Raw genomic sequence first — 18240 nt, forward strand, 5'->3', positions numbered from 1 at the left:
AATTCTCTCCACGTGTCGTAGAATCTGTCATATATATTTTTTGTCGTCTCAAGTTTTATTTTTTCTGAACTACGAGTACATATTTAATATAAACAAAAACTTCTACCTGTCTTCTTACAAGGCCTAGTAGGTATATCACTCAGATACGATAACATAACATCTGTTCCAGAAATGTACATTGTTGATTCTGGCCAATACATTCAGAAGTGAATGCCATTAACTTGTAGGAAATTTAGATAGGACCTGGGACGTATTCAAGCAGCAAGTTCTGTAATGCTACAAAGGCAACTATTGCGGTGTTCGTCGGACGATCTAATTTGAATTGTCAAGAATTAAGTCCTTTGATGCGTCAGTAAGGAAGTCGGAAACTGTGTCTCCAATGATCACTTTGAATGGACTGTGTGAGAGTGACGGCACTCACGAAACTTGATTATCACACAGGAACTTGCACAACCATAACCTAATCAAACAGGGACAAGTGTTGTTGCAAGTCGAGGTATCTCTTAATCGATCACAGACGTCAGGACTTTAGACGAAGATGGCTTCATTTCCGCTTTGATCCTAGCAATCTACGCTACCGAATGTGAACCAACCATTACATCAAGATAATTTCCATGACTTAGCAGCACCTTACGCTTCTTTAAAAACAATTAAAAAATAAATCGAGTGTCTCATTTCTGCTTTTAACAACTTTCGGGTAAAAATAATGCTTCGCCTACCTCACCAAGTAAAGAATATGTTGGAAATATTTGCTCCAAAATCTTGCGACATAACCTCAAACTCTTCATCGTCCACAATTAATAACACACACAATTAAAGAGTCCACATACGTACCTTGTTACTATTATCATGTCTATTATAAATTATAACACTTAAAATCATTAAATAATTTAAATTAGGAATGAGTGATGAAACTTGCACTCCACAGTTTGACAGTGCCAGGAAAACCGCCAAACGGAGCTAACTTCCGATCAGTGATCACCCGCTTTGATGACATTTTCTGTCAAATTCGCGTTAATTGTCTAGCTATAAATAGTTATTATAAACCATACTTAAGCCGATTACTAACCACCAGTTTAATTCGGAAGTGTTTGCATAATCAAGTTACTAAAGCCCGTGCGGTATGCAGGTACCTGTTTCGTGCTGGAATTATTTTCTGGTATTTAGTTCGCTTCAGAACAAACAGTCGAGAAATTCGGGTTTGAAAATGAAAATGTGACAAACTCCAAGAAAATATGCTTCATGGTGCGAGAGAGTTAAAGGAAAGATTCTCAGTGTAAAGGTGGCGCCATGAATTAGTTAAGTTTTTTGTTAAAGGGCGAGATTTGGTAATTCTCTCTCGGTCCACTTGCCAAATGGCAAACTTAAATTGGGTGAAAAATCGTAAGATAAAAGGGAAAAAGTTAAACGTTTGTGAAACGATGTTGAAGAAGAAGAAAAAGATATTCCATGATTTTAACAAATCGTTTGATTTTAATATTTTTATTACTACTATTATATTCTCTTTCATGACACATTCATGGTATTCAGGCCGCATTACATAATTCATCATTACGAGTATTACGATCAGGTTTAATAAGGTATGCGAAAAGGCTTCTAACTTTATTTATTTCTCTTGAGTCACTCCTGTGACGCCCGTTTTTGACTTAGGGGTTGTTGACAAATATTTAGAAATCCTCAAGAGGTGATTACTACGGTGGAGAATATTTACGACGCTAACGTAACGCTATTTCTCGTACGTCTGCCAAGTGGGCTTGTCTGAACCACTTAACGCCCTCCTGCAGGCCACATAAAATCCTATTCCTGAAATTTGAATTCGCTTAACCCACAGTGGCACTTTTACGGTAACTCCTCACGATTACGTCAGGATTTACTTTTATTTCTGGCACATCCTTGTAGGACGTTGATGGTTTTGTTGTGTATCTGCGCTGTAAAAGCTTGCCCATTCCTAGCACGTAGGGAATACCCAAATTTATAGGACCGGCAACTACTTCACTTTTATCTCCGACTCTTTGATCCCCTTAGAAATATTTTCAGCGCGCAAAGCTCTCCCGCCGTGTTCCGAACTCCTCACAACAGGAAAAATCCCACGTCTTTTCTCTCTTGCATCTCCGGCAATCACTGCTTTCACTGTTGCACGTCAATCCTTCCGACGTTAATGCCCGAATCTCATCCAGGAAAATAATGCCGTAGTTGGAGCGATTTTCTCGAGTGATATTGAAAGGCTGCAAGGATTAGATTGACTCGGGAAATTTCATATTGCGATATTAAACTGCACAAATTAGGTCTTCGATGGGAACGGAGCGGGGCCGGCGAAATTCGAAAAAATCGAAGCGTGTGGGTAGGGCTTAGGAGACTAATTGGGTAATCTTTTAAAGAAAAGTCGAGGATGCTTTCGAGATAGCAATTATCTGATAGATGAGGGAGACGGTTAGGTCGGCTTAGATTTATATAAGACCTCGGGAAGTAAGAGATGATGTTAGGCACGCGCAGCGAAGAATGCAAGCTTTGCCACAATGGCAGTGTCACTGTTCTTGAATGTTAACACAAATAAATAAGACTCTGCATTGCTCCTTCTCACAAGATTAAAATATATTTAGGTTGGCTGCAATAACTGTCACTGTTAGTTTTCAACAAATCTTAATACATACATTACGAAATGCAAAATTTGTATGTATGTACAGGGTGGGGCGTCGTATACGCGCACGTGACTTCTAATTGAATAAAATTGTCGAAATTTTATATACCTAACTAATTATTGATAAGGGATATTTGTGAATTTTTTATTTTTTTTTTTGTTAATAAATCAGGCCGTAACAATTTTGTTAGTTTTCTGATATTACTTTACTTTAAAGTAATTTAAAAGTTCTTGCAATAAATGAATCTGTACTTGCTAGCGCATCAAATCCTGGTGAGAAAATTACAAATTTTTACTTGGTATAATTTGCCAACAAAAGGACCATTCACTACTAACCGACCGTTTTGAGCCTCTTATTTACAGCTTTGACATCAAATTGACAATTCCCATTGTCGCCTAAATTTACAACAGCACAAGTAAAAGGTCATAAATAAAAATGATTTTCAAAGTTAAAATGTAAAATTGCGTTTAATTCAAAATCAAATTGGTGTTTTTTTCCGCTGATTTCATAAATAATTATAGGAAGTGAATCTGGGTAGGTTAGTATAAAAATCAGAATTTAACTTTTGGGTAAAATTTACTTTTTATTTTTTATTTTTTTTTTTTAGTTTCTTAGCAGATAACAATGCTCGAAACTCGTTGTTTGGTTGCTAATGATCAATGTCTTCCAGTACCATCCTGGCGACGGCAGTAAGAGTGCTGTTGTCAGATGTATTACTCAATGCATCATCATTGATTGCATTTCTTGCAATAATATTTTTCAAAAATCTGTCAAAGAAACTATGTATAATTTAACTGAAATAAAAAATCTAAATTTACAACTTACATTTTCATGTTTGGTCTTGCTTTATTTGCGTCACAAGGTACTAGGCTTTGACACCTAGCACCTATTACTTTTCCTTTCTTCATTTCTCAATCTCAGCTGACCAACTTCCAGGGTGGATCTGTTGGTCAAACTGTCAACTCTGTCGAAACGAAGTTGTGGAATTTCTAGATTTATACCCAACGGCTGAAATTGTAGCAAACTTGTTGCGGGAATGCTATCGACGTCAGGAACTGTCATATCTTCAGGATCATTCGAAACTACCCTCCTGGCATTTCTAAAATTTAGATACAATTATTTTTAAAAATTTCAAAATATAATAAAAAAATTTTTACGCATTCAATCTTGTTGAAACATATGGTTTGTACTTTCCACTCCTTGGACAACGCAGATAACTACTCCCGGTCATGTAGCTCCATCGTGAATGTTGCTCAACCGGTAAACTATCTATTGTACTTCTGGGTAAAATGTGTTCCAGAGGTTCTGAAAGTGGGATGCTGGGAACAGTCTGCTCCTGCTTCATGTCGGGTTCTGACAGTTCAATCTGGGTAACTCTTGCTGCTGCTAATAATGCTCGGAACTCTTCGTCAGGTTGCTGGAAATAGTCAATGTCTTCCAGGTCCATCTCTGGGACGGCAGTAAGAGTACTGCTGCCAGATCCATCACTGAACATATCATCGTCGTTGTTCGACTCTCTTGGAAATAAAATGAAATCCATTTTTTGTTAATATTTTTCAGAAATTTCTCACGAGTAGACACTTCTGCATGCACATCAAGACTGCCAAAGCGAATTGCAATTTGAACTTGCTTTGACTATTTTGAAAAAGAGGGGGAGGGGGGTCAGGTAACAAAATAACCAATGTCTTTGGATCAAATTACTTGGGCTGTGTACGTCTTTTCCCCTTCTCTCATTTCGCACAGATTTTTAACATTTAAAATATAAGAAATTGCAAACAATGACAGTAAATGTTAAAAACTATTTTTTTTCTATATTTTTAATGATATTTTTCTCTCTAGATCGGATTTATTTTATTTTGGAAGCAATTTGTTATCAGTTGTACTTATTAAATTTTGTTGTATTTTACAGCTTGTTATTAAAAAAAAAATGGAAAAATGTTTTTATACCGCACTTACGTGTTGCACAAACTCAGCCGCGAGCCTCGTTGTGTAAACTTCACATTCGTGCAATAATGTCTACATCCGACTTGTTGCCCAAATAACTGTTTCGTCTTATTTGCTTTTTTATCTTTAAATCTTTGTCAACTATACTTGACTGCATTGAAACTGCCAGTTACAACGTTCTCAAGAAAATGTTTATTTTGTGAACAATAGGGATAAGTTTTTAGTATGATGGAAAGTAAAATAGATTTGATGTAAAAATTATAAATACTTCATGTGCGAGATATACAGTGTGGAATAAAATGATTTACATCTATTTACCTTTGCATTACCCTTGTAAAAATACGAAATGCCGCTCTACAAAAAAAAAAAGAAAGCCTAACCTCAAAATATTCCAAAATTCCAAATGTGATTTATTGCGAAGGGATGATATAAACGCAAAGTAGAGATTGAAGTTAAAAAGGAGCTAACAAAAGCAAGTCACAGCTAGTGTTGAAAGTGGCCACCAACGTTTGTTAATTCAATTTAGTAAATTGTAACAATTATCAATTCGATTAATGACATTTATTGACAGAACTAATAGTTCGGCACTTCAAAAAAAAAGTAGAGCGGTACAGGAAAATTTACATGTGCAAAAATTCCAAAGGTAACTAGATGTAAATCATTTTATTCCACACTGTAGTACCTATCAAAAGCTAATGAGTTTGCAGAAAAATAACTTCGTGGAAGTTATCTTATAGTAATTGTTTTCTTTATCTCGTCTCATAAGTACAACCATGATATGTATGTTGTCTGTAGTGTATTAAAACTATGTATATTAAATTCGAACTTAATATAGAATGGTTCTTTCATTTCGTTTCATGTCGTGACATTTTTAAAAACCATTTCAATATTAATAACTCCATTTAGGAACTAAATACATATACTCGTATAGTTTATTTAAATTTATAAAAATTGACGCTCCAAAAAAATTGTGTTGTATTGTCAGTTAGCCTTTTAATCCCAACAAAAATTAACAAATTAAATTTTATTGTGCTTATTCCATTAGCACTAAAATGAATAAATGCTCAATCGGTTACTCTGTGTAAAATACCAAGAAATTGATGAAGATACCTTTATTGTTTATTTTTATTTAAAAAAGGTTAGGTATCTTCTGAGAACCTTTCAGAAATATAAATAGTTACTGGAATTGGGAGTTCAAGGATTTGCATTTAACGACTACAAATTAGGGGTTTATAAATGCACTTTGTTGGGGTTAAAACTTTTATTACCTGACAAGCGATAATACCTGAAGAAGATTTTTGTCTCTCGCTAATGATATAAACTGTCTTAAAACTAACACAATTTAAAAATAACGATTAATAATTAATTATGATAAATTAAAATTTTACGTCAATTATTGTGCGTAATTCAAATGTCAGAGTAAATAAAACACACAAAACTGAATTAACGTCATAAATTTTCCTTGCAATTCTGTTCACGGTTTTATTAGCTTTTATACAAACTGCTGCGCAAGAAAATAAAAAATTTAATTAATGAAGTCGTATAAAAATGCAATCATAATGCATTTTTCTGGATTTTCCTGCTTTAGAAGTCTAATGAAAATATTTCACTGGATTTCCTAGAAGTGTAAAGTGTTTTATTCACAATAATTAGTTAGTAACATGTGGCTTTTCGAAAATGTTGGAAAGTGAGCGATTCCACGCCTACACTTCAACCGGTCAGAAATAGTAAAAAAAGAGTTGATAATGACTAATGAGACGTACCGTCGTACCTAATTGGTCAGGAATGAAATCATTTCCAACCTCTGGGGGCGTTACTATCGCACCAGTCGCGAAAATCTCTACGTTTTTTCGTATCGTAATTTGCTTTTTTTGTGACGATTTCCGCAATTCTGGGGAGTACACACTATTTCACTATCACTTGTTTGTTAAAAAAACTGAGCAAATGCCAATTTGATGTAACTTTTCTTAACTAATTTAATAAAATGTCAATCGTGCAGCGCCTACCAAGTGTTACCGAAATAAATGATAATATTATGTTTTTATTTATTTTTTATTATTATAATGTTAATTGTTTTATTAAATGATTGATTGTGAATAAAATAGTATACAAACCTCCGCAAAAGTAACTACTATTCTTGTGTCTTGAAAATTAGATCACCTCCAGGCAAGCCCCTCGGTAAACTATAGTTCTCTCGACAGGGAACTGTCAGAATAAAATTGGCACATTTTTACAGTGTGAAACTTTCTTGCGAGAGAGGTTAAAATTATGGTCAAAATTCAATGACACTTTTAAAAATTATTTGAAGGTATTGTCAAGTAGACAATTAATTGACAAATGGACAAAACCAAATTTACATTATGAAAATTTTCATTTCCCGTTTTTTTTTGTAACCAACTGTAATAGGTATATGTACTATTAAATGTCTGTAAATTCTTGTGGGATAAGTATATATCTAATTCCCTTTCCACGATTTATAAAATCAGGTACAGAAAAAAATTACCTGCAGATGATAACCGTTGTTTTGTATTGTATTATCTGCAGACGTATTCTTGGGCTGTTGGTAAAAATATTATTTGCCCTCGTCAGTAATGTAAACATAATCTGTTTACACGGTAAAGGGACTCATTTAGCCCCAGGTATTAATTTAATAAGCAACGAAATTCCCTTTAATCCGAGACGGGTTTGTGCTCAAAAAATCTGTGTTAATTGAAATCTGATTAGGTAGAATGGAACCCTTCTTGCCACAATACTGAACTTCTCTTATTACCAAGATTTAGAAATTAGTCTGTATCTAGAAGAAAATTTGTAAAATCAAAATAATTTTTTCCAGTATTATTATTTATTTATTTCACTATGATTAATTTTGTCAATATAACAGAAATTTTACAATGTCAATAAAGGATTTTCTATTTCAAATAATGTCCAAATTAACCAGAATTTAAACTACAGTTTCAAATATGTTTTATAACTTTCAACAAACAAACACGTAGTTTCCGTGGTGTAGTGGTTATCACATCCGCCTAACACGCGGAAGGTCCCCGGTTCGATCCCGGGCGGAAACACTTATTTTTTTCATAATAATATTATAAAATTATAATACAAAAGGACTGTTAGCTTTTAATCTTAAAAGCTTAAATAATAATGCGTCCGCACTGATCGAGGCGCGTGGTCAATCTGCTTCTGCTGGGGTGCGGTCCGCACTTGAGAATGTGCAAGACCTGCACTATTATGCAGAATCACCACTTGGACACGTAATGCGGTACGTCTTGGCGCTAACACGGCCAGCCTGACATTGGGACGCTCTCGGCCCAAAAATAGTAACCAGTTTATATTTCGGAGTCAATTTGAAGATGTACCTATTGACGTTTGTAATTGAATAAATACTAAATTCAGGAACTTTATTAGAATAAACTGAAACTGTATACGTGTCGCAAGTCAGGGCTCGGTTTCATCCTGACTTCCATGAGATGGTCCTGGTACTGATGTATCGGGGTCTTTCGGCATCTGACAAACACAACATGCGTCAAAATATCCATGATTATGTACACGTTCAAGGTGCGGAACTTCCCAGGCGGCAAAGAGACCCAAACATCAACTACCACAGCCAAACTCATGCCAAAGTTGATATCCGCCAGAAGGCACAGTGGCCCAAGCATCAACAGTCAAAGTTGATATCCGCCAGAAAGCACACTGACCCAAGCATCAACAGCACAGCTAAATTCCTGCCAAAGTTGATATCCGCCAGACAGCACAGTGGGCCAAGCATCAACAGTCAAAGTTGATATCCGCCAGAAAGCACACTCACCCAGGCATCAACGGCACAGCTGAATTCCTGCCAAAGTTGATATCCGCCAGACAGCACAGTGGCCCAAGCATCAACAGTCAAAGTTGATATCCGCCAGAAAGCACACTCACCCAGGCATCAACGGCACAGCTAAATTCCTGCCAAAGTTGATATCCGCCAGACAGCACAGTGGCCCAAGCACCAACAGTCAAAGTTGATATCCGCCAGAAAGCACACTGACCCAAGCATCAACAGCACAGCTAAATTCCTGCCAAAGTTGATATCCGCCAGACAGCACAGTGGCCCAAGCATCAACAGTCAAAGTTGATATCCGCCAGAAAGCACGCTCACCCAGGCATCAACGGCACAGCTGAATTCCTGCCAAAGTTGATATCCGCCAGACAGCACAGTGGGCCAAGCACCAACAGTCAAAGTTGATATCCGCCAGAAAGCACGCTCACCCAGGCATCAACGGCACAGCTAAATTCCTGCCAAAGTTGATATCCGCCAGACAGCACAGTGGCCCAAGCATCAACAGTCAAAGTTGATATCCGCCAGAAAGCACACTGACCCAAGCATCAACAGCACAGCTAAATTCCTGCCAAAGTTGATATCCGCCAGACAGCACAGTGGCCCAAGCATCAACAGTCAAAGTTGATATCCGCCAGAAAGCACGCTCACCCAGGCATCAACGGCACAGCTGAATTCCTGCCAAAGTTGATATCCGCCAGACAGCACAGTGGGCCAAGCACCAACAGTCAAAGTTGATATCCGCCAGAAAGCACGCTCACCCAGGCATCAACGGCACAGCTAAATTCCTGCCAAAGTTGATATCCGCCAGACAGCACAGTGGCCCAAGCATCAACAGTCAAAGTTGATATCCGCCAGAAAGCACACTGACCCAAGCATCAACGGCACAGCTAAATTCCTGCCAAAGTTGATATCCGCCAGACAGCACAGTGGCCCAAGCATCAACAGTCAAAGTTGATATCCGCCAGAAAGCACACTCACCCAGGCATCAACGGCACGCTAGCAACCGCTAACACGGCTAATCATGACATGACATTACGAAAAGAACAGTCGGGGTATATGGTTCATTTTAGAAATATATGCAGTGACGTCACGCCGGAATCAAGAACACGACATGCCGTTCGTCCGTTTTTGACACTTGACACCAAGGCACAATGAGTTGTTTATGTTACCGCTATTGACAAGAAATTATAGTATTTTCTAGTGTTGGGCATAGTCGATATATTCTGATGATCGAATGAATTGAAAGAATCGCTTTGAATAATCCAAATGATCAAATAATTTGACCTTTTAATTATAAATGATGCGCATGATGCACTTGTTTTGAATTTCGTTTCGATTATAATAACAATCAAATAATTTCTATTTTGTCATTATCAGTACAACGTACCTTATAGATACGATCAGTACGGAATAGATTATGGTCGGAACCACTGACAAATGTTTTTCAAGTATTAAAAACAAAAACCATTCTTTCTTGAAATTGAAAAAGACCCAAAATCTGAATTTGTTTTGAATGAATGCCATCGGGCTTCCCAACAAATGTGGGTTTTCCCAACCCTTCCGTTCAGATGACAGTGGTGACACTACTTTATTTTGATTTATTGAAAAAAAAATGGTTTGGAGAATACGTTCGACTAAATTTCCTCTCGTTGCTGCACGATAGCACATTACGCAAGTGAGTCAACATCAGCTGTGTAATAGTTTGGCTTACTGCAACACTTTTGCAGTGATTTCCGAAGCTTTGGTTAATTGAATTACATTTTCCTTGTTTCGTGACAATTTTTGACGTTTAGTCGACATCTTACGCCCGCGCCGAGACCGACGCACGTCAATAGTTCCGTGTTCCTCAAATCGTATAGTTCAGAGTGAGACGCACAGAACGACATCTCAATAGCGAACGCAGCAGAGGCAACGAACTACGAACCTGCCTCACATGTGTTGAAGGGAGACAGCCACACACACCAAGTGCGTGTTATAAACTGATACAACTGCATATATTCCAAAAACCACCGCCGTTTTGATGATTGACATATTTTTCCTAACCTACCTAACCTCACAAACAAATGTAATGAATTCAGTGAAGTTGTCAAAGTGCAATGTCAAGAGTCTCACAGTTTAAAAAGAACTTTGATAACAAACATTTTATTAATTTAGTTGATGCTAGTTCTGTTTGGTATTTCTAGTATTTTGCTGGTAGTGTTTATGAACTGGCTTTTTTATCATATGAGAACTGATATTGCGGCAAATGCAGCAACAAGTTCCGTTAGTTTGCTTAATTAATCCGTGTCAGTCTTAGTGGAAATGAGTGGAAAGTATACTTTAAGTTTTGTACAGTTTTGAATGTAATTATATAATTTTGGACAAATTATTCTTCTATGAATTTGCACTCGCCACTTGACCAAGATATTTTCAAAAACGCGGCGCTGAAACTTTGTTTCTTCCGCACAACCGAACCAGTGCGCAACATCTTGCTTCTGCCAATTCAGAATATTCAAACTGTAATTACAATTAAAGTAAAGTATCATTTATCACTGGAACTGGACAACTGCATCATGCAGATACATGTGTGTGGAGTGTGGACTGCATGTCTAAATTGTCACGATGCACATGGCGTTGTCACACATTTGATAACATGACAGTTAGTTGTTAACAGCAAACCCCGAAAACAACCCCAAATGTCAGAATCATGAGGGCAATAGGATTTTTCGGTCTACGCCCAGGCCGCTATAGACACTCTGACCATCTAACAGGTCGTGCTAAAAACAGACTATAATAGAAAATGACTCTCAAGGAGAGCGTCGTAGTCATCCGGGTCGGGTCCGGGCACCATCCCTTGGCCTAAAGACGCATCTGACAGGCAGCAGATGACGTCAGTTTCAGTGAGAATGCGAGCCGGGGTACCCACTAGAAAGATGATATCTTGGGCGCAATTAGCGATTTCATCTGTTTTGAGGCTTTTAAGTGGGCACAGAAAACAATATTTGGAATACACATTCACTGCCACAAAAACATGGGTGAATCCATCTTCATTTTTGGGCAAAATCGGCAACGATCAACGAAAATGGCAGAGATTAACAGGTCTGGTTCAATCAATGAGTCATTTCTTAAAACATTTGTTAACGGTATGACATATTTGTGTACAAAATTCACAGGTTAACGAAACATTAGTTGACGACGAGCTAAGCACGGGAGCATTGTTATGTGTAAAAAGTTTGACACCGGGGCTAAAGGTGTAGGTGCAGACAGATTTTTGGTGACCCAATTGGCCACATCCAAAGCATTTTAATGAATCTGCTTTTTGAAAAGTAGCAACAACGTTACTAGCTCAGCTACCTCGGCGATTAAAAGTGAATTTTGACTGGGGGCGCGAGAAGTGCGCAAATCGGGCACGGACGTGCTTGCAAGGCATCTTCTTTAAGACCGAAACAGATTAAACTCACAAGGGGGCCTTGATAAATGGAACACGCAAAACATTCAATTTTTGTAATTTGATGCGGCCACAAAACCCATACGTTGGGCATTTCTCAGCATTATAGGAGATTGCATCATGCAGTAACTTGCTAAAATTAGCACTGCCTGCAAAATTTTCGCAGAGGTCTCTTTTTGCGCTGGCCCACGGGCGACGATCTAAGGCTGCAACAGGAGAACCACTCACCTGTCTCGGCCTCACAACCGGAAATTTTTAACCAAAAAAAAAAAATTGCCGTCAGTCAAACCTCATCCAGGAAACACATTTGTGGGTCCAGAATCCACGTGGTCCAACAAACCACGAAGTAAAATGGTCAAGGATGATGGGGCGGTTTTATCTTCGGTGGTGTTCCCCGCTCCAGTGGCAACCGCAGCGGTAGGATCAACACTGTTCGAGTTGTTTTCATCCTCCATTTGCACGGGCACGGCACAGAGACTTTTTTGTTTTGTTTTAACAACAGGAAAGAATAAAATAAAGAAAAAATTTAATTTGGGCACGATATGTCACAATCCCACTTCTGATGTTAGCTTTTAATCTTAAAAGCTTAAATAATAATGCGTCCGCACTGATCGAGGCGCGTGGTCAATCTGCAGGGGTGCGGTCCGCACTTAAGAATGTGTAAGACCAGCACTACTATACAGAATCACCACTTGGACACGTAATGCGGTACGTCTTGGCGCTAACAAGGACTATCTGTGATAAGCTATCCATGTTAATAACACAATACGATACTTTATTTTATTGGCATTTCTGTTTTTGCAACATTGTCGCTGGTGCTGATACGAGTATAGTCTTTCACGAGTTAAGACGATTACGTTACTAATGACGTCTTAACAAATACAATGTTGCCTAAATTTTACTCTTTGAAAACCCTTATGGTGTATAAATTCTAAACAAACACAGAAAGTTGACAAATTAAACTGAATCTGACAACGTTGTGCGGCATTGCCACATTGCCAACGACGTTGTTTTTCTCTACAAATGTACATAACTATAACATCAGGGTAAACAACCCTCGGGTAAAGAAATGTCAAGGTCATCTTTTTTTTAATTAATTAACACTCCTATTACCTTTCAGCACAGGTCTGAAATAAAAATTTGCTGTAAAATTTTTGAATCGTTTATTTTTTGCTCAGCAGTTTTACAACAATTCTTAATAAATGTATGTAGCTTCTGGTGATTAATAGTTTTGATAAGCGAAATAACTCGTAACAATCAAAAATGATTGATATCGTCTTCTACTACAATAAACATTTCAGTCAGTTTCTGAATTCTGTTTCTTTCGAGGATGAAAAATATTTATTTTCAGTTGAATGCAATGAATGTATTATTATAAACAGTGAATCATGTTTTGCACAACATGAAGAAAAATTTGTTGCAATTATTATAGATACAGCGTTATTGTAACACACTTTAATTACTTGTTCACTCCTTGCCCCATAAGTTCTCAGAATTCTGAAGGAACTCTTTTAATCCCTCTTCACGAGAAAAAAGATCCATGCCAGATGCACATCGCTAAACAAGCGTGATTTATTCCAGCACTTCCACTTACGCTGATTAGATCATACATCAAGAAAATGCATCGAGTTAAGAAGGAATAAATCTTATTAAAATTTATGACGGAACATAAACTCCCGACTGACTTATTTTTCTTCGTCTGCGAACTTATTCGCGATATAATTTTATGTCACCTCTTCGCAGAAACTGTTAGTTCCAAACATCGATCGCGAACACTTCCACATTCCACCCATCAGAAAAACGTGTCAGCGGGTTATTTATAAGTTGTCACAATGAGTTCGCCCTTCGAGATGTCTCACCCGGCTCGCGTTGGGGCCGCATTCATCATCAGCAAAAGGGGTCGGAGACAGTGACGGACGTCTTCTTATCGTGGAGGTCTTGATTTGATGTTTTGCAGGTAGCGGAGCGCACAGATTTTGTGAGGAAGATTACGCGAAGACGTAGGGTTTGACCTGGTTGCTTTGAAGGAGTTTTTAAGAGGAATGCGACGCGCGGGAATAAAGAGCATCCATCAAATTGACGGACGAATGATAATGGTGAGGAGCGTTTGGAGCCCCCTGGCGGATCGTTACAGACGCAGGGGATTTATCAATATTTATCAGTCGACGTTAAATTAACAGCGGAAAAAACTGGTCCAGTAGGAAGAAGTCATTACTTACTAATACTCTTTGCGTTGTCATCGTAGGTGCTATGCTTACGATGTACTGTAATTGTGGGTTGCATAAACACAAGGCGCTCTTGGAAAATGTAATGTCTTGCAAACGATTCTTCTGCTCCCTCAACCAACTAAAAACATTGTCGTTTACTTTTTAAAATCGTTGAACAATGACAATTCTAATGTGACAAGTGTGAGATGTCAAATGTCAAATTTACAAGTACAAATTCAGAAAGTGAGAAGCCGCAACACTGTACTATGATATTTGCGATGTTTAAATAATTTTCGATTCGATGTAGAGCACGCTCAAAAAGAAAAGTACACATCACGTGCTGTCTAGTGTTGCGGGTTATCAGATAAGCCATGAGACTGTGAATGAACATACTTTCATCACATAAAATTATTATTTTTATCAAAAGAAAAGATAAAATCGCTCCAAAACAAGACGCGTAATTTCATCATTACTGACAAAGGATGAGATACAGAGCAAGAACCTTATGATGTTGTTTCCAAAGAAGCGGGGCCACCTACGCATTACAATAATTAATATACAGTAAACTTAAACAAAAAGAATATTTAATACATAAGTAGAGACAGATTAATGTGTAGAACGTATTATGATACTAACTACTGACGTCACAAAGGGTTGTGGTGAAATACAGAGAAACGCAGGAAGGGAATCAGTTTCAGCCGTTGAGATTAGACTCACTGAACCTGATGTATCATTACAAGACCTCATTCGGGAAATCGATTGGAAATATCTTGCGCTGTACATTTTTCACCGCAAATTAAGTTAAAATAAGATTTAATAGTTGAGTCTTTTTGACATGGAATGTTCTCAAACAAACAACTTCAAAGTAGTCGTTGGTTTAGATTTTATTACACATTTCCTTTATTTTCAGGACGCCGAGCTTTGCATAGCCTTAGCCTTCTCGTTGCAATATGTCCGCCTTTGTGTCCTTTGCTGGATGTTGACAATGGCCCATCACATGCACTCGCAATTCCGGACAAGTCTTCATTTAAATCCAATAACAGACAACGCCATTGGCAAGCACTTTTTCAGGTAAACAAATCAAAACTTTCGCCAAGAAGCGAACTAGTGTAGAGATGTGTTTTCAGTGCATGATGTTGGAGTGGATGATATTTAATTAAGAGCTTTTGGTGCAACACGTGTCACAAATTACCCATTCAATTAATGAATCATAATTAATTCTGTTATGCTATCATCCAGTTCAGCAACTTTCACAAGTTTGACAAAGAAGCAGAAAACGTTATTTCTGTTGAAATAATTTTGTTGGAAAAAATCCCAACAAAGATTTGGAACGATTTTGTATCTGTATCCGTTTTTGGACCACTCTTTTGTTGCAACCAACTTTTTGATAAAATGTACGTCATTAAAGATAATTGTTTTATATTGTTGTAGATATTCCGTGTTCGGCTGGGGAGTCCCGGGAGTACTTCTTGGAGCCAGCGTGATGGTCCAATACCACGATAAAGCCGGAAAACTCTTAGATACCGCAAGCTTAAAATCCCAGAATTGCTGGTGAGTAATTAACTAAATCGGATCTAGCGATTAACTCGTTCAGTTATCGAGATGAGTCGCAACCACATTCGCCGGACTGCCAACTCGTAAATTGATAATTAAGGGAGGAGTGGTGACCCTGCTGAATTTATTTCAAAGCATCAAGTGAAATATGTCCGTTATCTAGGAAGTGTTATCATTTTTTACGGTTAGTGCACATTTTTCAACCCATAAAATGAAAGTGGATGCTTACGCCGCCATTTTTATGGAAAAATTGCGATTCATCTAACAACATATCTCAAACGGTAAAGATTTAGAGTCGTTTAGTAGGAATTTAACAAAAAATACCATCACATAACAGATTATTTGTTTTTAATTCCTCTATAAATTAACTGTGTTTATCTAATAATTATACGCTTTAAGTCTTTTACTTTTTATCCTTTAGTTTCGACCGTATAAGAAGTGAAAAGTTACATTAACCTCGTTTATTTTGACTATTATTTGTGTCTTAAGCTTGTTTGACACGATGCTAAATTTTGTAGAAAATTTGTTAGAAAATGAGAGAGACCCTCGACAGGACCAATGAACGATCAGGATCATAGTCTGTCTTTGTCAGATCCTGACCGTTCATTGGTCCTCTCTCATTTTCTAACAAATTTTCTACAAAATTTAGCATCGTGTCATACAGCCTTTATAGACTAGTCCAGTCATTTCAGAAATTTTCTCTCAGCTACCTGAAATTTGATCAATATCCTACCTTCATTATTGATGCTGTCGTTCATGCAGCACAATCGCGTTATATTAAAGCCAACGCTTCTTTTTTTACTGCTGTTAACTTTGTGGCCCAGCGCTTAGCGCGCCGCTTTGAATGAAGAAGGTGCTGGGTTCGAGTCCCGCCCGGCCTGATTTGGTGTGTTTTTTAAGAAGCTTTCTCACACCTTAACGTATGTGCAAAAAGTAGATCTTCAGAACCCATTTAATCTCTCACCACAGCCATCCTAGAGTCCTTTCCAATGTGGCCGAAATGACAAGGAATGTCTCCGCAACCCGTTCTCTCAAAGGAGAGAATAAAGAAATGATCCCATTTTCCTTGGTGGCTAGTTACAAATCACGTGCTAAAAATCGTTGCATAGAACCTAAACTATAGTGGGCAAGCCAGTGCTTTCTTCCTCCCTGAGCGCATAACGTAATATTGAATTATATGTCATTCTATTACTCTATGACCAACATGGTGTATGCACTGCACATAATTTAACAAATGTGTGTTATTCTGCGAGTTTTGAAATACTCTGTATATATCACTGATATACCTAATAATGTAACTTTGCTGTTAGGAGCAATTTAATAAAAATTGATCGGTCCTGTCATGCCATTTAGGGATATCATTGATATACGAATTTTTAACTTTGTCGTGAAAATTGACAATCCCCCTGGCAACGTCCATTGAGAATTAACTGGAGTTAAACTTTTACCTACGACGCAATACTGAAATTATATTCATAGTTCAATATTTAGTAGCACGTCAGATACAGTTGGAACATTATGGATGTGGATTGGGGACTTGTCGTTAAGTTGGCACTACCAGCAAAAGTAACTAGGCGCGCCAATAAGGTTATTGAAATTTATGACAGATCTCACTAATGTACAGTTCAATCATAAGTTTTGAGCGACCTTGAGTTTGACAATCCATATCCAAAACATTTCGAGTATACATTTTTAATTTTTTGGTTTCGGTTAAAAAAATTTTACACGAGAAATTAAACGCAACAACCTCTTTTTGAAAAATTTTCTTAACAAGATACATTGTAGAGTTGGGTATGAGAAGTATTTTATTTGTCGATGTTGATAGTGAAATAAAATTTTTATGGTTGCTGCCTGTCTCGGTGACTTGAAGTAAATGGTCGTAAAAAAGATAATTTGACCATGATGACAAATGTTGCCAGAATTTACTGCAATTTGATAGGAATGACATCTTAAAATCGTAAAGATCCTTTTATTTCCACGTCCTTTCAAAGTTGTTAAAAATAAATGGCTTATTACTCAGTGTCGATCAGCTTTTTCATTTTAATATTCGTTCATTCATTCAACGCTTTTCGTTGTCTTACGAGAATAGATGCACCAGATTTGTTACACATACACATTTTTTGTAGCAAGTTTTTAATAAAACCATTTTTGCGTTAAAATTTGATTCATAGTGACAGTTGTTTGACGTTTATTAGCTGAGTTAGCAAAGATACGAAAAATCGCACACTGTCAAAGTCATAGCCGCCCCTTATTTAAGTAATTGTTGATCGCTTCGTACTATCATACCGCAATTAAAACTTTCCCTGCAAAGTTTTAACGAGTAAGGCCACAAATGTGTAAAACGAATCTCTTATCAAATTTCATGACGAAACAAAAATGTCTTTTCGCTAAACTTTTAATGCGAAAAATTATGAAAACTGGAAATATGGAAACTTTGCGAAACTTTAGTTTTTGAGATTAATTCACCCCGCCTTTTGGTTTGTCATGTCATTGTTGCCATAGCTATAAATTTTAACATTTCTCAAAATATTTTGTCGGCATAATAATGCCTAAAGTGGTGATTTAGTTCATAAATGAAATTTGCCGAACTTCTTGGATTTTACACCCTCGTTGAAACAAAACCAGGTACAAGGGTAAACAGTTTCAGTA

The 18240-nt window shown here is 37.3% G+C and overlaps 1 protein-coding gene and 1 non-coding gene across 2 annotated transcripts in view; both read left to right on the forward strand.

Annotated features, from left to right (window-relative positions):
• The window catches only part of LOC138132222 (adhesion G protein-coupled receptor E2-like), a 95330-nt gene that overhangs the window by 68736 nt on the left and 8354 nt on the right, over positions 1-18240 (forward strand). The window contains exons 4-5 of the mRNA XM_069049655.1: positions 14948-15108; positions 15469-15588. Of these exons, the coding sequence (XP_068905756.1) occupies positions 14948-15108; positions 15469-15588 (281 nt within the window). The remainder of the gene's footprint in view (positions 1-14947; positions 15109-15468; positions 15589-18240) is intronic.
• Positions 7576-7648, forward strand: TRNAV-AAC (transfer RNA valine (anticodon AAC)). Its single transcript has one exon. It is a non-coding gene; the product is annotated as a tRNA-Val (tRNA).

The sequence above is a fragment of the Tenebrio molitor genome, chromosome 5 (assembly GCF_963966145.1).
Source record: "Tenebrio molitor chromosome 5, icTenMoli1.1, whole genome shotgun sequence".
NCBI lineage: Eukaryota > Metazoa > Arthropoda > Insecta > Coleoptera > Tenebrionidae > Tenebrio > Tenebrio molitor.